At 41.0% G+C, this 24,202-nt stretch overlaps 1 protein-coding gene across 3 annotated transcripts in view; it reads right to left on the minus strand.

The window, feature by feature from the left end:
• TEK (TEK receptor tyrosine kinase) overlaps positions 1–24,202 on the minus strand; it is a 99,738-nt gene that overhangs the window by 43,471 nt on the left and 32,065 nt on the right. For all 3 annotated transcript variants that reach the window (XM_033123678.1, XM_033123677.1, XM_033123676.1), the window contains exons 2-4: positions 11,823–12,134; positions 4,330–4,440; positions 3,299–3,451 (exon numbers count right to left, since the gene is read on the minus strand). In XM_033123678.1, the coding sequence (XP_032979569.1) occupies positions 3,299–3,451; positions 4,330–4,440; positions 11,823–12,134 (576 nt within the window). The remainder of the gene's footprint in view (positions 1–3,298; positions 3,452–4,329; positions 4,441–11,822; positions 12,135–24,202) is intronic.

Consider the following 24,202-nt stretch of genomic DNA (forward strand, 5'->3'; position numbering starts at 1 on the left):
AAACCTGCTACACATCAGTCATTTTAGTGGACATTGGTGAATGAAGCTAAATAAAATGAAATCCCTCCTCTCTAAAAGCTAATACTTGAATGTGGGAAACAGACATGTAAGCAGGAAGTAATGGTAGAAACAAACACAAGCAGCACCTAATCCTGTCTTGGGGATGGAAGTGGGCATAAAGAAAGGCTTCCCAGAGGAGGTGCTATAGGAGCTGCATAGGCAGGACCACCTACGGAGCAAAACAGACAGGGCTGCAGATGATGTTCCAGGCAAAGAGGAGACTGAGAGGAGAGCAGGACATGCTGGGGAAGCTGGGGGAGCTGCAGGTGTGCTTAGAGCCCAGAGCAGTGGTTTTCAAAGTGTGATCCTTAACCAGGGACATCTCTATTACCTGGGAATCTGTTAGAAATGCAAGCCTCAGACTCCCCACCCCATGACCTGCTGGATGGGAAACTCTGGAGGTGACCTAGAAATCCGTGCTTAACAAGTCATCCAGGTGATTGTGATACATGCCGAAATTTGAGAACCTCTGGTCTAGAGTATGTGGAGAAGGAATATGGCTACAAAGGGAAGCAGGAGCTAGTAGCGCCCACCTAATTTCCAGGTCGAAAGCAGTGAAAGAAGATACACAAAATAGAAAGCACAGGATGGGAAAATGCTTCTAGATTCATGTGTTCTAACTACTTCTCTCCAGCACTCGGTGATTTTAAATTGTTATTAGGCCCAAGGATACCTTGTGATATAAAGTAAACCCAGGAAGGTTAGAGTGACCCTTTGTGGTTAGGAATTTTATTTAATTTCTCTTCTGAAAGGAGCTAGTGTCTTTGTCCCGGAATGTTAGTTTCACCACGGTAAGCTTGGACATTTGCCGGGCATCTGCCGACAGCTGATGTAACATGGTAATTTCTTTGGCAAGAACTCCTAGTTATCAGTATTTTCTCTACAATAATCAGGAAGACTGTCAGCATAGACCCTTTCATTTGGGCTTCCACTTTTAATGCTACAGAATGTCTAGAAGCTAATATCTACATGCCTTAATATATAACAGGAAAAATGCTTCTGCACAATTAGTGATTTGTGGAGAGCCCGACCACAGGTTATTTGCACATGCTGAAGATGAATAACAATAGCAGACACTGGAGATGAAAATGGGCTTCCTGTTATATTAAACTATATCTCTAGCCCTGTACCTAGGTGTAGACCTGTCCCGGCTTCACACCTAATCCTGGAAAGGAAGAAAAAATAAAGCTTGAGGAAATAATTGGGGATGGTGAAGTCAAGTAAAGAGTTTGTTGATAAGTAACAAGTATGCAATTAGGCTTTGTTACTTTCTTTAAAAGCCTTGTGGTCTTGTATTTTAGGAAACCATATATTTATGGCACACAGAGAGAAATCTTATAAATGCAATGCTTGTGAGAAATCTTTTGTCAGGGAGATGATTTATACTGAAAAGAAATCCTATAAATATAACCATTGTGATTTTCAACACACAGCCTTTATGCACTGACTACTCCTACGCTTCAGTTCATCCTGGAAAGGTGCCCTACAGCTATGAGAAATGGACAGGTGCCTTCAAATGCCTGTTCCTCATTTCTTACTAAACATGAGTCATACTGGGGAAAGATGCTTTTAAATTGGATGATTGTGCTGCAACTCAAGTTTCTTAGAATGATCTAAGATATTAGCTGTGTCTCTCAGTTTCACTGAAATACTCCTAAGAGCAAAAGAGAATAAACATGTGCTCCTAGCAATCTGAAAAAGAGATGACTTAAAGATCAAAATGTGTTTGAAATCTTTTGCTTTACCTTAAAAGTCCGGGTGAACTTTATTTATCTATTTTAATTTTTATTAAATTTATGGGGGTAATGTTGATTAGTAAAATTATATAGGTTTCAAGTGTACAATTCTGTAATACATCTATATATTGCATTGTGTGCTCACCACCCAGAGTCAGTTCTCTTTCCCTCACCATATATTCGATCCCTTTTACTCTCATATACCACCCCCCTTACCCTCTGGTAACCACTAAACTGGTTTTTTGTGTCTATGAGTTTTTGTTTCTTTGTCTTGTTCATTTGTTGCTTTCAGTAAATTCTAGTCATGTTTGTTTTGACATTTGTAAAAAAGCTTTACACTTTTTAATGTATATCAACATCTGATGTCTCTGATATTGCTGGAAAATCTGTGCATTTACCCCAGATTCTGAGTATCCTGGTACATGGTGCTACAGCGGACTAATGAGAAACCATCTAAATGAAATGAATGCAAATTCTTTCGTTGCCATTCAGAATCTCCATAAGTGTAGTGGAATAAAAGGAGATTTCTCCTGCCCTAACTAGATGAACCACATTTTTCATATTGCTATTGTCATATTGCAATATCTGTTTATGTATGTACCTGCTCTGAATTATCCAAGGAATAGTGACTCATCTTATTATCCTTGTCTTTTCAACACCAACACAATGCATGACACAGAGCTACCATCAACGTATATTTGCTGAATGAATGAATATAAAGCAAAGCAAAGTAAATATTCTTCATGAGTTAGATATCCCGGTCATTAGAGGAATGACAAAGCGTCCCGAGGACATAGACCTAAAGCTTGTTTGCTTTCTACAGATCAGTTTCTGGTAAAAACTACCGGTGACGGTTACTCCCCACTTTGATAGTTACAATGGGGTGGAGAGTTTTCACTAGTTCTAAGTCTTGCATTTTTCAAACCTGAAAACAGAAATCACATTTGACAGTTAAATGATCTGGCAAGTGTGGGATTCACAGCAGACTTAATGTTTAACCAGATAGATCCAATTCATCCCCTGTAGGACACCTATTGGGGGGACTGCCCAGCTCACTGTGATCCCCCTTTTCATGGGAATGGTGGTGCTGTTCAAGTGTGAGGTCCCAGTGCCTGCACTGTAGGTATGTGGCTCCACCCTTGTCTATAACTCATGGTCTACGCAAATCTACAGCTAACATATGTTAGACCAATTTTATTCTTTATCCTGGGAATTCAAAACTTGGAAGTAAAAACAATACCATTGCAGTTAAGAGAGGGTAATGGTAGGTAGCACCCTAGAGAGAAAGTCCACTCTTCCCCACCAGTGCAGAACCCCAATTCTTCCCTGGAGCCTATCTTTCCTGAAAACTTGCTTGTCAGCTTTTCCATCAATTTCCTAAGAGTTCGTAGTATATTTCCAGCCAATCCCTGGTTTTTGCTCAAATAGCCAGAGTCCATTTGTTACTTGCAACGAAAAATCCTGACAAAGCCATCACAGGTGGTGGCCTGTCAGTCACTTACTGCGGACTATGAGCCTGGTGAAGGCCGAGGTGAAGAGGTTCCCTCCTATGTACCTGGCCGAGTACACGCCAGCATCCTGAGGCTGAGCATGAGGCAGATGCACTTCTAAAATATCAGGTACTTCGTGCCGGGGCACCGAGTGGATAAAAGAACCTGGGCAGGGAGAAGAGTGGAGAATCATGGGTCGCACTCCGACACTCCAGTTTCCTAATCTGGCCCCACCACTTGATCAGCTTTCCCAGATCTGGTATAGAAAATGTGCTCTAGCATACTGAATGTGGGAGAAGAATGAAAAGGCTGAGCTACTCAATGCTCTCCCAGCAGTGGAGAAAGATACGATGACAGAGCAGATAGTCTATTAGTCTATGGGACACTCCACCAAACACACAAAGATGGGGAGAGGCTCCAGTTCTTATCTTCTGCAGGGAGAGATGAACAGGCAAAGCTAGGTGGGGAAATGTTAGGTAACCCTGCCAACTAATCAATTAACCAGAAGATACCTATAATCACTACTCCAATCTGCAAGTCCCATCCATCCACAGAACTTAGAACAGTTCCCATCAATATTTCAGCTGGATCAGGGAACTGCCATCAAGTGGTGCCAAACCATAGACGGACCGAGACAGATTTGGATTTCCCATTTGGACCCCTAGTTGGCTTCCCAGGCTCACCCTGCTCATTTCTTAACTTTGTGATCAAACATTTTATGTGGCAGAATTTGGGACCCCATTTATCACATCATGATGCGGTTTTATTGTACATTCATAATTCATACTGTACGTGCATAAATGTACAATGCACATATATTCATATATGTGTAATGAATCTCCACTTTAATTTACTTAAGTAACCAAACACATTGCCTAAGACAGCTTCTATCATAGAATTTGATTAGCTTGTCTCGGAGCAGCTTTACTTCAAACATCTGCCCCTAAGACTGCAATAATGACGCGATATGTTGCGATATGTTTTGTGTAATCTGATGTCTCACCTTCCACCATTCACTGGAAGGAAATAACACACATACTCACCATTTTTGTAAATCACGGCATCTTCTTCTTTAATCAACACCTTTTTGAAAGATATGTTCACATTATCTCCCCTGTCCACAGTCATAGTTAAGGTAGCTGGTAGGAAGGAAGCTTTTAAAAGAGAGGAGAAAATAAGTGAGAAAATGAGGTCACATGTTTTCAGGAGCAGCTGAACTTTGAACTTCAGAAGATGAGGGCTGGCACTTGGCAGGAGTCCGCTGGTTTTCATGATATTAAAAACAGTGGTAGCTAATGGGTTTTAGCCTTTCTTAACGTTAGATATCTTTTAAAGAACCTGATAAAAAAAATGGTCATTTCCTCTGGTTAAAATGTAAATATATACACACAATACACATATACATATTTTTTCCATGCCACCAGTTGGGTAGGTAACAACTTTGTGCGGATTAACATCTATTACCAAACTAAGACCTAATTATTAACGATAAACCATATTAACTATAAATCTGCCATCCTTCCCCAATCCCTCCCAAGCTTCCTCAAAGTGTAATAGAATATGAATGGCCAGATATTTGCCAAATGGCTTTTCCCTCGGTCCTTTTGAGTTGTTGTTGCTCCAAATACTTCTCATTGCTTTAGAGTACTCCAAGCATTTCTCAAATGAAATCAGCACAAAGACCCCTAAAGTGGTCTTCACATGTAGATAAAAATGAACCACCCACCAGGTAGATTCAGTAATCCTGAACTTGTGTATGCACCTAACAACAGAGCTTCAAAATCCATGAAACAAAAACTGACAGTTAAAGAAAGAAACTGACAAACCTACAAGCGTAGTAGAAACTTTCAGAAACTGATTAATCAAACAGACCAAAAATTACTAAAGACAAACATTGATTTCAGTAACACAATGAAAGATTTGCTGGTTATTCATGGACCCCTGTACCCAGCTATTTGAATATGTTGTTTGCAAGCATATTGCCTCCCTATTAAGCCACAAAGAACATCTCATGAACAATGAAGAATCAATATCCTGTAGAGCAAATTCTCTAACCAGGATGCACCTAAATTAAAAAAAATCAATAGCAAAATACCCTGCACCCTAAGGTCTAAATCCCTATAGAGTGGTTTTCGGATGGGTGGCTTGAGAAGTTGATCAACTGCTCTGTATATCATTGGACTAGAGGGCTAGCCGGTGAGGACAGAAGACACGTGTGAACAGTGCTCAGAAGGACCGGGCTTTAGATTTGTCCTCTTGTTTTCCTCTGACCCAGGCGTGGTACTCTGGCAGGACTCCCACATAAATGTCTTGGTGCAGACAGTGACACGGGCACACCCAGAAGGACAATGGTAGACGAGTGTATCAAAGGTTACTGTGAGCCCTGGGATAAGACAGTCCTGGGCTTGAGACCACCCTCTGCCATTTACTGGAACTCTTTGAGTGAGTTATTTAACCTCTGAACATCACAGTTTCCTCATATGTAATTTGGAAGTAAAACTGTTTACCTTAAAAACTTGTTAGGAATATTAAATGATGTATACCAAGCTCCTAGGTGCTTAGAAGAGGTCAGTATCCTTCCCAAATATAAATAAACAGCAACACTGCTGGGCTGACATTTGTGATACAGACTTATGTGGCAGCTTTCGCCACAGGACTGAAATGGATGAACCCAGTGGGGGAGGCAGGCAGGGGTGGGGGAGGCAGGTAGGGGTTGGGGCGGGGATGTTGGTGGGCTCCCTCTCACACCGACAAGGGGCTTCATGTAACAACCTAACATGTGCAGCTCTTGCTGTCTGTGACATGCACCTGGGCTCCTGTGAGAATTTTTTCAGACCATTGCAAGCTGTTGTTCCTTTCTACATGGTTTGTTTATATTTTCCGCCCCTTCGTGTGACGATTGTTTAGCTGACCGTGGGACTTCTCACCCAGCATCATGTTCTGAAAAGGAACCAAGATTCCCCACTAGGCTCAACTCCAATGTCGCTTTTCTTTCTCCCCATGCCGTGGCTCTTTATGATTTCAGACTCTGTGCCTTTTAAGCTCCCTCTTTTCTTAGGTGGGAGCACAGCCTCAGCAGAGTTCCACTGCGGTTCAGTCTGTCACCTCCTGCAGTAATGTCTCTAGGTTGATTGTTCTCTGCTGAGTAATAATGAAGGGGTGCTCAACCTTTGTGCTGTACCTGGGGCTTCCCAGTGACACAGGAGCCCAGCTTGTACACGGTACACATAGACTCGTGTCATATGATTTGACTGGGTCATGAAAATAAGAAGCACCTTTCAATAGTAACTACTACCACCAGGCATTGTTCTAAGGACTTTACACATATTGAATTTTCATAGTATCTCTATGAGATAGGCACCACAATTATCCTAATTTTACAAATAAGGAGATTACGGTACAGAAAGGTTATGTAACCTCTTCAAGATCAAACAGCAAATTCATGGAAGAACCAGGATCAGAACCAGGTCACTTGGTTCCAGCAACCTTTCACAGGTTACATAATGTTAGCACTCAAAAGACTTTAAAGTCCTACCATCTCATTCCCTAAATGAGATTGCTGAAGCCTAGCTTAGAAGATGACTTGGGACGAGCTAATGAATTGACAGAACTGAACTGAAAACACAATTCACTTATTCCTGAAGAGCTGGAGAAGAAAATAGATAGTAGTATAAGTTATAAACCTGAGTGAAAAATAATTGAGCAAAACTTCAGTTGTCTCCTTTAATGTAATGTTAAGGACTGAGAGTAATAAGAGTAATAATGTCGTTTTATGTTCAGTACTATTTTGTGCAACTTCCCAAAAGCCCTGTGAAAACAGGATATCCAGCTTCCCAAGGTGGGAGATGGAGTCGAGGGTGACTAAGTCTTTTACTCAGGCCTCTTAACATTGAACCAGTGTGAAAGTTGAGACACAAATTCAAGACCCCCACACGCGCTCCACACCACCAGCTCTCCAGCTCTGCAGACTCATCCTACCCCAACCCTGCATCCTCAGCTCTCAATCCCAGGCATTCTGAACTATATTGATTTCTTCAGACGGATCAGTCATGCCTAAGAAATCCCTGCTCTCTCTTCTGCTCCTTCTTTCCCCCTATGTCTCACCAACTCCTACTCACTCATCAGTGTCCCTCCAGATGTCACCTTCTCCAAAAGCCTCACACAAGCCCTGCAATCCAGGTTAAGTGTCGTCGTAGCTGCACATCCCCATGACAGTCCCACTCCTAGTGCATGTGTCCCCTACGAGACTGAGCATTCCAAGACGGCAGGTTCACATTTGTTTTGAAAGGCAGCGCAGGGGGGTGGGGAGGGCCTGGCCTCTGCGATCAGGCCTAACACTGGGACCAAGTGTGAAAATGTACCTAAGTTACAACAGCTACAAGACTCGTTTATTAATAGTCCTCACCAGATATGCACTTGGTAAATGCTAAATTATATGGCAGTGTGTATGAAGTTGCTAGGGGGATGGCAGGCACATAGTAAGTATTCAGGAAATGTTATCATTGCATCTCCACGTGTGGCACAAATAGAATCTTAAGACTACTTGTGGATGCAAGAATAAATGAATGAATCTGATTGAGAATTTTCCTATTTTCTTTATGCTTTTAACATGCTCTTTTGTGTTATTTAGATAAAAATGGCTCCTCTCTCTCAACTTCACAAATCTTATGTGGGGAGCTTGATGTTCTTAAAACTATTTGTCAAATGAAAATAGCAAGAAAAATAACCTATGTTTCTTCTGATGGAACACTCTGAAACAGATCTCTGGAGGTGAAAATCTTTCAGGCTTCATTTACACCTCCCTACCTCCGATCGAAATCACCAGTGAGGTTTGAATAAACTGCCTTTGACTTTTTCTGGATGATGCCATTGATAAAAACAATTTGGCCATTTGAAGTATGTGAGCCAATTTAAGCCGTGTTTTGGCACATCTCAAATGGATTTCCCACTTCCTCCCCATATGCACAAGTCAGCAGCAAGCAGGAATATATTGATGTTTATTCTATCCTGCTGGGCAGGCACTTCTGAGGTCCCATAATGCTTTGCTAGGGAATTAATAATGTCACGAAGACAGAGTTTTGGAGGTTTTCCTGATTCATTATAAAGAATATCATTTTTCTCGCACTATACTTCAGCCATTGGATGGTCAGCAAAAGAAGCAGAATCAGTTCAACAGCCTGAGATGTTGTCATTGTTAAATTACAGGAAAGTACCACCTATTTTCCTATGTTGTATAAACTTCCACAATTATGTTAAAAGATATTAAAAATTTTTCACAAATGAGTAGGAAAATTAATAGTCCCATTAAATTATTGCGTATTTCAAGACATTATAATAATGATAATGATTGAACATTTACTGTGAGCCAGATAATGTTGGTGATCCCATTTGATTCTCAAATGTATGTGGTAAAATCTCTACCCCCATTTTTTTCTTTTCAATGAGGAAACTATGATTTCAATTAAGTAACTTGCCCTGGGCCACATCATTCAGTTGCCAAGCTAGGCTCAAGCCCACGTCTGGCTGACTTCTGCTCTCACACGTCTACTCTATGCCCTGAGTTGCTCTGTAGGGTTTCAGCTGGAGTCACTGTACGTACTTTATAAAACAAGTGTTCAGAATGAGGGAGAGAGGTTAACACTGAAAGTGATATACAAAGGATAAGGCAATGATCAGAAATGCCAGCTCTGAAGTCAGACACTTGGCATCAAATCCCACTCCTTCCACTTACAAACTGCCATTGTTATTATTATGTAACTTATTCTGCAATGTCTCACTTCACACGAGTTTTTTAGGAACACATCTGTCGTGTAAATCAAATCTTATTCTAAATGCACTCATAGGACCTGGTTTCTTGCATATGCCAACTCATTTAAAATTTTTTACACAATTTTGAAGGTGTTATACCCATTTCACAGATGAAAAATGAGACCAATAGAAGTTAAATAACTTGCCTAAGGCTATACAAATCGTAAATGTTGGAGAAAGAATTAAAATTCGGGTGAAGATGAATCTAGAGCCATCTTCTCTCAACTGATTCTACTATCTCTATCTCACTATGTCTCATTTAACTGAATTTAACTCTGATAAAGAACAGGATAACTCTGTCCTTTATCTGTGCTGACCTGGACTGTCAGTTTGGAGGGAACATTACAGTTGGTTTTTGACTTCCATTGTTCTGGTTTAATATGCTCAGCAGGTCAGCAGGTTCTTATTTATACATCGTCAAGGACAATCTCAGGATAGCCCAGAAAGGGCACAGTGGCACTTCATATTTCATTCCTGTGAAACCACTGGAGCCCAAATCTCAGATCATCTTCATTCACATCGTGGAAATATCAGCAGGACATTATTCTTTATACAAGTCGAAGCCCAAATGACACATGTGAAACATAATAGAGATGACTTTCAGCCATGATAGCTTTGGCACACCTCACATCCCTTTGTTCAACCTCTCTTCCCTCACCGGAGAGCTGCATTCCTGGGAATGTCTGCTGTGCACTTTTCCCACTCGCCCTGGTGTCATTTAAAGAGGAACATTCCAGTTTTGCTAAGAAAACCTTTCCCTTCGTTTGTAATGAATAGTGATTTATCACTCTTGACCTTAAAATGAGCTTGCTGCCTTCAAATCTTTTAATTACCTCCATTAGTAAAGTCAAAGCAATGATTTCAGGTGGACCCTCTCTTGGTCCCTACATCTAGGACCCCATCTAGGCCTCTTGTGATTCAAAGTGTGGTGCCCCCAGGAGGGCCTTATTACCTGGAAGATTGTTAGAAATGCAGAATGTCAGGACTCTCCCGCAAAGACCTACTGCAGGAGAGTCTGCACTTTAACAAGAGCTGCAAGATTTATAAACACTTTCAACTTTGAGAAGCACTGATATAAAAAAAACTGCAGATTCCTTAGAAACAGCCAGTCAGAAAAATGTGCAGAGCTGTACTATTTATCTGAATCACTTTTATAATTAAAAATCAAACCCAAAAGAGCTCACCATGTCATTATTTCATGAAATGACATATTGTCAGTCCACAGCCTCCTATATAGTTATGATAATATTAACTTGGAAAGGACTTTTCATTTTAGGCATGACCAGCTCAGAGAAAGGGGCTGATGGGTTGAGGGGCCAGATCATTCCAGTGAGTATGAGTAGAGGTCATCTCTGCTGGCATTCTGGACCTTCCTCCCAGCAGACAGCATCAAGAACCGCAGAAGTCTACCTGCCTGTCCAGGCCTGGGAGCCTTTGGGCAAAACATAATCATATCCTCTAATTGCCACCAATGTCATGTCCTCTGATGGCCAGCAGTTTGGTGAATTGGCCCAAGGGTTTAGCTCAGAACCCACTTCTATTTTGGGAGAAGGGCTCCATCTCATCATTGTCTTGTGAGGTGGTAGCAAGGAGTAACACTCTTCCCTTGCAGAAGGCTCTCAGCACCCTCCTGCAAAGTTCTGGGGTTCTGGGAGCTGGGCCTGGATACTCGACTGCTCGGTTAAATCCTGTTCTCTTCCCAAGAATGGCAGCTTGCAGAAAGGGCCCCAAATCTTTTTCTCCCTGTATCCACACTCTGCCATTTTACTGGGTAGTGCCCTCCCGTTCTGATTTAGGCTCAGCTACTTTACTTGCTCTGGGCAATAACATGAGGCAGAAGTGAGAGAACAATACCAAGACTAGGTTTCTAGAAGCCCCCTGTGTTTGCACTTCTGCCATCTGCATCAGATCAGACCTAGCTTAGCTTGCTAAAGGATAATACACACATGGAACAGAGCCAAGGTGGCCCGGCCACGGCCAGCCTAATAAGCCTACAGCCAGCCAATACCCATGCATGTTAGAGAGCCCGGCCACCTCATCAACCCAGATGACTTACTCGTAGACTCACAAACAATAAATGCTTATTGTCGTTGTGTGTTACATAGCATTCTTGTTGGCAATAGATAATTGATGCACCAATAACCAAATAAATTGAGTTATTGGTAGATGTTCCCCTTTTTAATTTTTTATGTCTACCATATTCCCCCTCGCCCCCTTGAAAACGTTAACTTTTGTTAAGAATACTAAGGGGTAAGCGAAAGAAATAAAGAATCAGATTTTAAAAAGTGAATGAGAAAGCTCAAAATAGCCAAAAGTTCGGCAAGGTACAGTTGTTCTCACTGGTGTGATTTTTATATCACATACATGTAACATGTTCATATCTCCATAAGAGTCATGGAGGCCTTCGTAAAACATGTATTTCCTTTCATGAACTAGGCTCAATGTCTAGGGAAGGGATTGAATGCGAGGGAGTCGCATTCATCCGTAATGTTCTGTGTACTAGAGATATTAGGTTGGTGCAAATGTCACTGAGGTTTAAAAGGTTAAAAATAATTGCAAAAACTGCAATTACTTTTGCAGCAACCTAATAGCAATGCTTGGAAAGAGCAGATAAGGTTTCAAGCTCCACACTCAGGCAGCTCGTGCCGACCTTCAAGGGCGCAGCTGCCGAAATGAAGGTGTGTGTGTCCCCGTGGACCCACCTGCCCACAACTAAAAGGCACGATACCTTGTTGGCGCATCTTCATGGTCCGTATCCTTATTGCCTCTCCTCGAACTCGCCCTTCACAGAAATAAGCACCATTGATTTTACTAGCCTTTTCTCTCTTCCAAACAACTTTTTTAGCCCATTCTCTGGTCACATCTTGAGTAACTTCCAGTGGATCCTGGTGCTGGTTCATTAAGGCTTCAAAGTCTCTTCCTATGGTGATGGGCTCATTGGGGCGCCACCCGGAGGCAATACAGGTGAGGGATGTTTCAGCGTCAGACACAAGAGGTAGGGAATTGATCAAGATCAAGTCCATGGCACCGTTCACTGTTCCTAAAAGGAAGGAAGAAGCATAATGTAAGAGGAAGGTTCCTAACAGGGCCCCAAAGGATAAACTACTGCTTACAAAGGCTTCTCTAAAACGAGCTGTGTGACCAGTCTTTTTCAAATGCTACTCTGAGCAGGTGCTTATCTCCCATAGGAAAGATCAATTGTATCACCTCAACCCCACTAACCACTCCCGCCCCACGGCACACACTGTCTGCAGTGGACTAGCAGTTATCTTCCAGCCCCCCAAACAAGCTGTGCACCGTATATCTCTACTCACTCCAGTGGCTGAAACATTAGATAGGTATCCAGTAAATGCTTATGGAGTTGAATCAAATTCATGATAATGGCGCTGTCATTATTAATTATACTTATTAGCATTAATTATTAATCAGTTAATGATAATGTGGCACCGCCACAATAATGAATAATAAAGAAATACATCAACTATGTACACTATATGCTAACTTTAAGACTGTCATCATTTATCAAAGAATCGCCCAATTCCATATTAAATTCCACAAGATAAGACAGGGACTGAGTGAAGTCTATATTTCCCTCTGAGCTTCATTTGTATCATCTTTAAAACAAGGCCAATAAGACCTACCTTGCAGGATTTTTGTGGCGATTAAATGAGATAAAGGATATAACTTGCCAAGCCTTATGTCTGCTGTATATGGGGTACAGAATGACCATTATTTTAGTTCCCTTTATTTTGTTTCCTGAACACCTAGGCCCAAACCCCTCAACCGTGCCCAAACGTAAAAAAAAAAAAAAAAAAAAGTTTTTAATTTAAAATTGACCTTTAGAATTTATTCCATACATGATGAAGCATATTTTTAAAAATAAAATCCTTTCATTTCGCTACTTCTCTCTCTCTCTCACTCTCGCTCTCGCTCTCTCTCTCCTTTTGATTTCCAGGTCCTAAGATGAACCAATGGAATCTTTGTCTATTTTCTCCTCTTGTTGACTGTGGAAATAGCAGGGATGAAAGATGTTCCTTGGCTCCAGTGATGGCTGAATCCCAGATCTACATAAAATTAGGAGACTAAATAGGTCAACGCATTGGGTGATGAGGACCAACCAGAGTTTCAGAGACCTCTGTGTAGATGTGAAGTGATTCAAGTAAGCTACATGTTGTCTCATCAAATACCCATTACATTTTCTCAACAACTCTGTGAGGTATGCACCATTATCTTATATTTAAATATGAAGAAATGCAGGCTCAAAAGATTGAGTAGCTTATTCTATCTCACAGTTGTTGAAGTCAGAGCTGCAATTCCAATTCTCACTTGTCTTTCAGTTCCTTGGATATACCATGTTCTTTCCTTCCTCACCGTCTTTGTACACGCTGACCCCTGTGCTCGGAGTGCTACTGTCCACTCTACATGGCTAACTTCTGCTCATCCTTCCGGTCTCAGCTTAAATGCCTTTCTCATGGGTGGCTTCTCCGCCTACCTTTTGTATAATATCTGTACACTCTCATCCCATTATCCTCTAATTCAGCTTCCTTTATGTTTGTTTCATAAAGATGACCATAATCTGTAATTATTTTATTTACTCTCTCTTCCACTAGATGGTAAGTCCTATAAGGATGAGGATTGAAGCTATTTTGTTCACCGTGATTTATATAGGAGTATCATGCTTAGTAACAGCATACAGAGAACTTAATAAATATTGGGTGGATGGATGGATGGATGGATGGGCACATTTTATTCCAGATTCCAGATCTGTCTGATTCAAGTCCACCTATTTACTCAGTTCCCACTTCAAGAATAATGCTGTTAAAAATGAAAATGTTCTCCTGAGTCTAAACTGACTTTCTTGCCCATACTTAAAAGACGGTTTTGGTAACTGCTGAGTTTATAGGGAAAAAAGCAAATGTTACAGTTTTTACAAAATGCCATAGAAAGGTGATCCTTGGTTGTTGAGCATTTGGGGCTGACTGGTATTCATTTTCCAGACCCTTCTGGAATGCCGACGTATGCCAAGCACTGTGAGTGCCATGAAGTCCTCATATAATTTGTTTTGAATGGCAATTGCCCACGTTTGATGTATGCAGTGAGGTTTTGAGATTGTTACTATTAGGAGTTACATTTTTTAACCTAACTAGGAAGAATTTCAAAGTCAGATCTTAATATAAGTGGCAGTTCGAGTTGCATTTTTTTCTTATGCTAATTCAATACATGGGATTGAGAAAGAAAATCTTGACTAGAATAGGTTTCTAACCCCGATGCTGAAGCGTCTCTCTTGCTTCTAGACTCAGTGGTAACTTGAAGATTGCAAAAGAAGGGACACAGGTTTAAATAAGAAAAAACGTTCTAAAAGAGCATGAGCTAGGACACCTGGCAGTGAAATTACAGCCTCCCAAAATAACACTCGAGCACAGCGCCCTTTCCACGGGCATATCCAGTCCTGCCTCGGGGTGAACTCCACCTCATCTCCCACACTCCCTCCTTCCAGGCATACTCCCAGAGGGTCATCAAGAGGAAGGAAACACTAATTCTTTCAGCTCTGGTTCCATCCAGCCCCATTGCTAGGGCCAGCTGAGTGACTCGCCAAACCCACGGCACCGGCTCTGAACTCACTGAACTGCACTGGCACCAGCCGTGGTTTATTTAATGACGTTAGGAAATAATAGAAAAAGCAGTTGGTTTGAAACGACAACCACAGTTCATCTGCAAATTGTTTCTAGGTATCGATCTGGTTTCTTTTTCCTTTTGCTCCTCCCAGCTCTCTTCCTTTACTTTAGGTGAGAGGAAGGGAAATTGTGGGTCTGCGAGTCCGGACCTGATAACATTTTGCTAACTAGTGATGGAAAGCCCTCTTCCACCAGGGCATCCCCCTGTCCTCTGGAATGCCATTTACAGTAAAACATCAGAATGCTTTTATATATGAGCTTTGGATATGAAGAAAAATACCTACCAGATTCCTGGGACATATTTGAAAAATCATCTACTTCGCTTTCCTAAAAGAAGAATTCATATTTGTACTTGTCTGTATATGCCTAAATAACGGTTTGGAAGGTGATCCATGAAACTGGGAACAAGGGTGACCCATAAGGGGAGAACCGGGTAGTTAGGGGACAACGACTGGAGAAAGGTTTTTTACTGTATACTTACGTATGCTGGCTTTTGAACCACTTGGAGATTACCTCCACATAAAAATTAAATGTAAAACAGTCAATGTGTTATTATTGCCCTTCCCTTGGAAGGGAATCAAGAACTACAGAAATATATATGTCTCTCATCATTTATCCCTACGCCCACTCCAAATTTCCTTGGATTGCATCCAAATAATGCATTTCCTCTCTTCTTTGGACTAATAATAGGAAATGTGATGCCATTCCACAATGTTGGAAAAAATATACAGGTTAAAATAAAATTTAAGAAAAGTGAGAAGGAGGGTGGCCAAACTTAGCCTTTTTTAAAAATTAGAGGAACAGAGGGCCTACTGTAATGAGTAGAGTGGCTTGTGGCTTCTTGAAAGAGTTTCTGCATGGCGAGTGCCACAAGGAATATGCTGTTAGGGGCATTTTCCTAAGACTAATTGACAAAAGATAGATTCCAGCTGGGCTCACACCAATATCAGTCTAACACCTTTTCTTACATTACAGCAGCATTTTCTCCAGGTTATGTTGGGGACTGGTGTTGAGTTGTTTCATCACAGCCATTGTATGAAAGGCTCTGATCAAATTCATTAATTAGTTCCATTTACACTTCTATCATAAAGGCTAAGGGTCTGCTGCAAGTAAAAGTAAAATGCATATTGAATTTCATACATCTTATATGTTTTGGTGATTGATGCTATTTTTCCTTGGCAAAGATCTTACAAACACTTTTCATTATTTCCATAAAGTGTGTCTTGTTCACAAGGAAATATGACCTGCCATCATGGTATGGTATCTGCCAAGTTAACAAATGATTGTTCATCACAATTGAAGCATAACAATATCCTAAAACGTTTTGTTCATTATATTTTCGTGTGCTACACTGAACAGCATCTAATGTTTACAGTAACATTTTCTCACTCAATCGCATTGTGGTGCACGCAAAATGTTGTTTAAATCTTATTTTTGCATTAAGTTTTTCTTGTACTCAATATTGCTTTGAACAATGGCCCATTAACTAAGACATGGAACTATTTTTCTAAAAAATAGTCATAGAAATAATTATGGACCTAAATCAACACCCATATGATGGAACTAAATTGAATTAAAAATTAGAGACAGCTGTGTTTTTCAAACTGTGTTTCAAGGAGTTAGTTCTCATTTTCTAAAAAGTTTCTGAGAATGGTGGAGGTGAAATCAACAGAGTAGATGCCAGACACCCACACACATATATACACTCTAATGGAGCTGCTCAACTTTCATCTGTTTTTTACATTGGGACTTCACGTAAGTTTTCACTTGGGAAATAAAAATAATTTTGCTTAAATAAAAACATGCAAAGCCTCAAAGGTCATCATTTTTAACTACTTTTTTTTTTTTTTTTTTACAAATGACAAAAATAAAAGGTTAAATAAAAGGATAAAAATAAAAGGTTAAATGTAAAAGGTTATATATGAAAATACATTTTATTGCAGCACAATATGCTTATTGCAGTTAGCCTGCTGTCCCTCTCTTCCCACATTCAAGTTCAACACTGCTGCAGATAGAGCCTCCTGCTCTTCAAAGTGCTGGCAGGCTAAGAGGAAAAAGCAGGTTACATTATTGTACAGTGAGTCTATTTCACTGTGCTTCTTATCACCTCAAAATTGTAGTGTAGGTGGAGTTTCACTGATATGTATTTGGAATAAAGTATCATGTCTTCACAACAACTGTGTCATGCAGGGTTTCAGCTCCTGCTCCCCACACAAGAATGCAGGATATGGTGAGGCCAAAAAGTAACACCCACGGAGCCACAAATAGGGGAGTCATACCACTATATTCTTACTGGTGGCTGGGTTGGAGACACAGGAAGCAGGAGCCACACGATCCGCAACCCGTCGTGCACTTCTCTGCCAACCAACCAACCCCACTTGCTAACTGCAATCCGCACTTGCTAGCTCAGCCACGGCAGTTATATGGGTGGCCAATGGCTAACCAGTTACAGGTGACGGCCATCTACTACCCAAGCCATCACCTTTCCACGTGAGGCTGAGAGCCTGGAAACTGCTCTCTGGGACTCTGTCCCCACAAACTGTCTGTATGGTTTCCTGGAAGTTTAATATTGACTATGTTTAAAACATTTTCAAGGTGTTCTTGGTCATCTCACCTTTATAACAGAAGTAGATATCTTTAAGTTCTAAATATTTAAAATGGGCACTACCCAATGAGTGCTACGCTGGCCAAAAGCAGTTTCGAAATCAAGGTTTTGGCAATAAACTGAAAAAGTCTTAGCATTTCTGGAATCAAAGCCCTAAGCAATGATCCACAGAAGCAAAGACAACTCCAAAACTATCCAAAATACTTGGTGGAATTGTTTGGATTTTAGTTTAGTTATTTGTTTATAAATGCTGTCCAGAAAAGGAAAATTCTCTTTAGCTTAAAACCTCTTATTAATACAGAAGATACCACTTCTAAACTGGTAGGAGGGGCAGACATGGAATAGGCTAGTCCCACACCCATGTGTGACCATTAAAAATTGGGAGGGATATCTCTTCTGGGGAGGTCCTCTCCCAAGGAGTGAGCAGTCCCAATCCCACACCAGGCTCCCCAGCCCAGGGTTTCAGAGCTAGGGAGACAAGTCCCCATAACTTCAGGTTGTGAAAACCAGGGGAGATTGTGGCTGAGTGAGATGGAGGGTGCCTGCAGTCCCAGGTGATCCTCTTAAAGGGCCCATGTACATACTTAGTCACTGATGGACTCACTCACATGGAGCTCCAGTGCAGGGGAAGCAGCTTGAAAGGTGCCAGGGACATATGGGGAGCAACTAAGTTGTCTGGCCTCAGGGTGAGTGCTGGAGGGGTAGCTTTCACCCAGACAGTTGGAGGAGCTGGCAGAAGCCATTGTTTCTTTGTTGAGCCCTCCCCCTTCCTGGCATGCAAATGCAGGCAGCCATAATATCAGTCTCCATCAACCTGCCTAACACCATTCATTCACCCAGCCCTGGTAATTCTGAGACCCCACCCCACCCAATTTTCGGGCACACCAAAGCTGCTTCCAGTGGCTTTTCTGTACAAATGGCCAGCCTTGGCTCATGCTGCAGACTGTCCTAAGATCTCTTAAAGGTTCACAAAACCCAAACAAGCAGCATCTGGCTTTGGCATGTCCTGTACTTCTCCTTAAGCAGCCCTACACCTAGCACTAGCTACAGCTAGCCTTGGTTCACAGCTTGGCCTTTCAGGGTACCTCCAAGCAAAGTGCATATGGTGGCCATCTGTGCATTGCTTTGTGACTCATGCCAGGTGGCTCCAGGCAAGGCACAATCTGCAGTTAAACTTGGCCTGCGATGGGCCCCCTTCCAGGAGGCCCTGGGGCTGGCAGGCCCAGTGGCCAGCTTTGGAGCAAGCTGGACCATCACCTGGCCATCTCCAAGGACAATACACTCAAAGAACAGACGGGGCAGACATCAGAGCCCTGCTAATGTGAATCCTGCTCTGGAACATCAGCCCCTGCACCACAGCTCCTCCACTGCAGTCACGGCCAGTCTTCACAACAAATTAGTCCCAGAGTCAATCCATCCTACTGACGAGCAAACAGCAACCAAGGCTCAACTACAACAGGAGGGCACGCACAACCCACACAAGGGACACACCTGGAGCGCTCTGTTCTGGTGACCAAGGCGACTGTGCCACTAGGCCCCACAGGACACCTACAACATTAGGCCACTCTACTAAGACCAGGAGATATAGCAGCCCCACCTAACACATAGAAAAATACCACAGGGAGACAGCCAAATGGTGAGACAAAGAAACATGTCCCAAGTGAAAGAATGGAACAAAGCTCCAGAAAAAGAACTAAACAAGATGGAGATCAGCAATCTATCAGATGCAGAGCACAAAGCACTGGTTATAAAGATGCTCAATGGTCTTAGGGAGAAGTTCAACAAAGAGATAGGAAACATAAAAATGGAAATAGAAAACGTAAAAAAAGAATCAGCCAGGGGTGGCTGGATGGCTCAGTTGTTTAGAGTGCGAGCTCTTAATAACAAGATTGCCAGTTCAATTCCGCATGGGATGGTGGGCTGCACCCCCTGCAACTAAAGATTGAAAACAGCAACTGGACTTGGAGCTGAGCTGCACCCTCTACAACTAGATTGAAGGATGACTTGGAGCTGATGGGCCCTGGAAAAACGCACTGTTCCCCAACATTCCCCAATTTAAAAAAAAAAAAAATTAAATTTAAGAATCAGTCAGAAGTAAAGAATTCAATAACTGAAATGAAGGCTACATTAGAGGGAATCAACAGTTGATTAGATGAAGCAGAGAAGCAAATCAGCAATTTAAAAGATAGCAGAAAACACCCAGTCAGAACAGCAAAAAGAAAAAAGAATCCAAAAAAATGAGGAGAGTTTAAGGGGCCTCTGGAACAATATCAAGCATACCAACATTTGCATCATAGGGATAACAGAAGGAGATGAGAGAGACTTAGCAATTGAAAACCTATTTAAAGAAATAAGGATGGAAAACTTCCCTAACCTGGTGAAGGGAATGGATATTCAAGGCCAGGAAGCACAGAGAGTTCCAAACAAGATGAACTCAAAGAGGCCCACACCAAGACACATCATAATTAAAATGCCAGTGGTTAAAGACAAAGAGTGAATATTAAAAGCAGCAAGAGAAAAGCAGTTAGTTACCTAAAAGGGAGCTCCCATAAGGCTGTGAGCTGATTTCTCAGAAACTTTGCAGGCCAGAAGGAATTGGCACAAAATATTCAAAGTGATGAAAAGAAAGGTCCTATAGCCAAGATTACTCTACCCAACAAAGCTATCATTTAGACTCAAAAGACAGAGAAAGAGCTTCCCAGACAAGAAAAAGGTAAAGGAGTTCATCACCACCAAGCCAGTAGTATTACAAGGAATGTTACAGGGAATTCCTTAAGACGAAAAAAAAAAAAGAACAGAAATATAAATAATAAAGTGGCAATAACTACATATCTTTCAACAATTTCTTTAAATGTAAATGGATTAAATGCTCCAATCAAAAGACATAGGGTGACTGAATGGAAAATAAATCAAGACTCCTACAAATATGCCGCCTATAAGAGATTCACTTCAGATTGAAAGACACACACAGACTGAAAGTAAAGGGAAGGAAAAAGATATTTCATGAACATGGAAACAAAACAAACAAACAAACAAACAAAAAACTGGAGTAGCAATGCTTATTCCAGACAAAATAGAGTTTAAAAAAAAAGGCTATGCCAAGAGCCAAAGAAGGACTCAGTAATCACACTTCTGGGTATTTATCCAAAGAAACCCAAAATGCTACATCAAGGGGATGTGTGCATCCATATGTTCATTGCAACATTATTTACGATGGCCGAGATGTGGAGGCAAGCTGGATGAAATTAATATAAAATAATATTGAATGTCAATAAATAAATAAATCTCAGTAAGTCATTTATATCTCCATTTATTCATTTGCTAAACAAATTTATGGAGCATCTCCCATGTGCTGGTACTGCACTTGGCTCTGGACACACAGCAATGAAATAAACAGATATGATCTCAATTCTCATGTAGTTTACAAGCAAATGTGAAAGACAGACATAGAAAATTAAGCTCATAAATAAACACTGGAACCATAATAGGTACTACGAGAGAGAATTACAAGGTGTTATGGAATAGCATAATGATGAACTTGATCAGACTTGGTTGAAGTGGAGGGAGGGTTTATGGGTCAGGTATGGCTCCCTGAGGAAGTAATATCTGGCCTGAAGGAGAACTGGAGTTACCCAGGCAGAGAGAGAGGGATATTAGAAAATAGTCAGAAAAGTCTTCCCCCATAAAGTAACAACTAAGCAGGGTTTTGAGAATGAATAAGTGTTTAATGAGACACATTTCTAGAATGTTCTTTCTTATATCTATCCTAAAGTTGGCATTAATTTCTTTTTGTTGGATCCTAAGAACTACTGGAGCCATTTCTCTGTGTCAATCTCATGTTAAAGTATTTTTAGTATCTTCTCTGCCTTCTTGTTTCCCCTGAAGAAATCCAGTTTCCAGGCATGCTTCCAACACTTTAATCTTCTTTTGTTCTCCATGACCCTTTTATGTATATAGTAATGCTCTGAGCAATAACTTCATCCTCAAGTTTCCTTCTAAGAAGATATTGGGCGATTAATGAGAAGATACCAAAATGTACAAAACTGGAAATAACTAAAGGAAGATGCTAACTTTTTTATTGTATAGCTGGGAGTTGGGAGTTAGACAAGCATATCCGTGATGTGACTAGGATGTTTCTCTCTAACAACAAACTGTTCTCGCCCAGGAGTTGTGCCAAGCCAGTCTGCCCAAAGAACATGCCCGTTTCCCATCCCTGCCTCCCAGCCAAACAGGGCCGTCTGTCTGCTGGAGGAAATGGCATCCTCTCCCCACCTTTAAACACCAGAAATTTTCCATCCAGGATAAATAACACATGTTCTAGTTAGAATTAGCCTCAGTCAGTTGGCAGGAAACCTTTTATTTCCAAGGAATACACAGAAAGTCCACACAGTGAGACTTGACTAAATATCAAGCACACACGTACACTTACATGCAGACTCCATTCTGTGACATGGGGCTGGAGGAAGCATGGCACCATCAAAATAACGATTGTTTAAACTGGAAGGGCCTTTAAAGATTGCCTGGTACAAGCCTCACACTTCATAAAAGGCAAACTGAGGCCATAGAAAAGGAACAGGTCAGTGGTCACACAAAGTGTAGCAGCAACAGCTCTGAAGTGCTGATTTCTCTCCAGGGCCCTTTCTGTCATTCCAGGGTAGCAGCATAAATGGACAAATTTTTAAAGTGGGGGACTTTGGAATGTCTACAAGTCTGGCAGGATGGTACCTGGAGAACCCTGGAGCTTTGTAGAAAGTTGGGTAAGGGAGTGCAGACACTGAGGAGCGGTAGCCAAAAAGCTGAAAAGAGTACAGGACAGAGAGATTGGAAGACCCAGAAATGAGGTTTGCCCAGCTCACCAATTCCCTCAAGCTTTACAATGCTGCCTTCTAATCTTTCCTGGCCATTTTATCCGAGAGAGAAGTGCTCTCCAATTGGACCATGTTCATCCAGGACCAGAAAATATACCTGGTATGAGATAAATCTGTATTTGAAGGCAGGTCACTTTCTCTCTCTGGGCTCTTCTCTTGATTCAATCACCTTCCAAGATCCCCTCGCTGCCCTTGTGCTGCCCAAAAATGTGCACTCCCACTCCCTCAACCAAATCTCTAGATCCTTCAAGACAAAATTATACAAAACTCTTTAGTTCCTCAGTGCCCTCATTTTCATCTCTCAATAAAGAACGCAATTTGATTGATTTCCTTGCACAAAAACCAAGAATAGCTTAATGTGACAATCTGAGATCTATTAGAAGAGCAAACCAAAAAAATGAGTCCATCATGGAAGAAGTTCAGGATCATGATAGTTGCAAAGTGGAGACTGACAAAGGAAGAGGGCTAGCCTGCCTAACAGGCCTCAGATTATACCATGTAGGAAAAACGCTAGCATAGTTTATTACATACTACAAAATAGGTACTATGCTAGGTGTTTTACAAACATTGCCCACTTGAGTTCTCACAATAATATTAAAGGAAGGGATTTATATCCCATTTCATAGGTTAAAAAAAGCCCTGAAACTCAGGATGTTCAGTAATATGCCCAAGGTCACACAAGTAGAAAGATGAAACATGAACTCAGTGATACTACATTCCATTACTACCCACTATGCTTCATTCTAAGCACCATGAGAGAAGTCAGTTTTGCCTTTTGCCCACCACTGTATCTCCAACAATTAGCACAATACCTAGTATATAATAGGTATTCAATAAGTACTGATGAGTAAGTTAATGGGTAAATAAATGAATGAGTGAGACTGGCCTTCAGTGAATTAATTCATTCAATAATTATTTACTTGGTAATAAGTACTATGAGCTGGGCTCTATGCTGTATTCTGTAGGTGTGTGGTTTCTGCTTTCAAGAAGCTTACAGTCTGGTCACCCAAAGGCATGAATATACCCAAAGCCATAAAGGAAAACACTGACAGATTTCACTATAAAATAAAGTTCAAAACTTGTTCACAGCAAAATTTAAATGGCCAAGTGGGAAAATATTGTTATATGTAAAACTTAAAGAACTAATATGTATAATATATTTTAAAAATTACATAAATCAACAAATCAGTGGCAATTCACAGAGGAAAAGATGCAAATAATTAACTCCAGTAGATTGGGAGAAAATGGTCACGATATTTTGTGTTTTTTTCCATTGAGTGCTTTAAGTACACTTCTCTTGCCCTTAAATCTAGGCTTAGCTATTGGACTATCCTTGAGCAATGAAACATTAGCAAATGTGACAACCACAGGCTTTAAAAGTACTTTCGCACTGTGCTTGCCCTTTCCTGTTGTTCTATGGAACCCTGAGACCACCATGAGGAGAAGCCTGGAATAACCTACTGGAGGATGAGAGACCGCATGGAGTAGATATCATGTTTCCCCAAAAATAAGACTTAGCTGGACAATCAGCTCTAATGCATCTTTTGGAACAAAAAATAATATAAGACCCAGTCTTTATAATATAATGTAACGTCATATAATATAATATAATATAATATAATATAATATAATATAATATAATATAATATAATACCAGGTCTTATATTAATTTTTGCTCCAAAAGACACATTAGAGCTGATTGTCCAGCTAAGTCTTATTTTTGGGGAAACACAGTATAAGTCATTCCAGCTGCGGTCCAATAGATCAAGTGTCAGATATGCGAGTGAGTTATGTAGACCATCCGGCCCCAGCCAGGCCATAAGCAGGCCATAGAAACAGCAAGTCTAGCCTAGGTCGAAGAACTTCCATCTGACCTACAGAGCCATACGGTATAGCAAATATTTGTTGTTTTACCATGATGTTTTGGGATGGCTTATTATTCAGCAAAAGCTAACTGATA

The sequence above is a fragment of the Rhinolophus ferrumequinum genome, chromosome 12, assembly GCF_004115265.2.
Source record: "Rhinolophus ferrumequinum isolate MPI-CBG mRhiFer1 chromosome 12, mRhiFer1_v1.p, whole genome shotgun sequence".
Classification (NCBI taxonomy): domain Eukaryota; kingdom Metazoa; phylum Chordata; class Mammalia; order Chiroptera; family Rhinolophidae; genus Rhinolophus; species Rhinolophus ferrumequinum.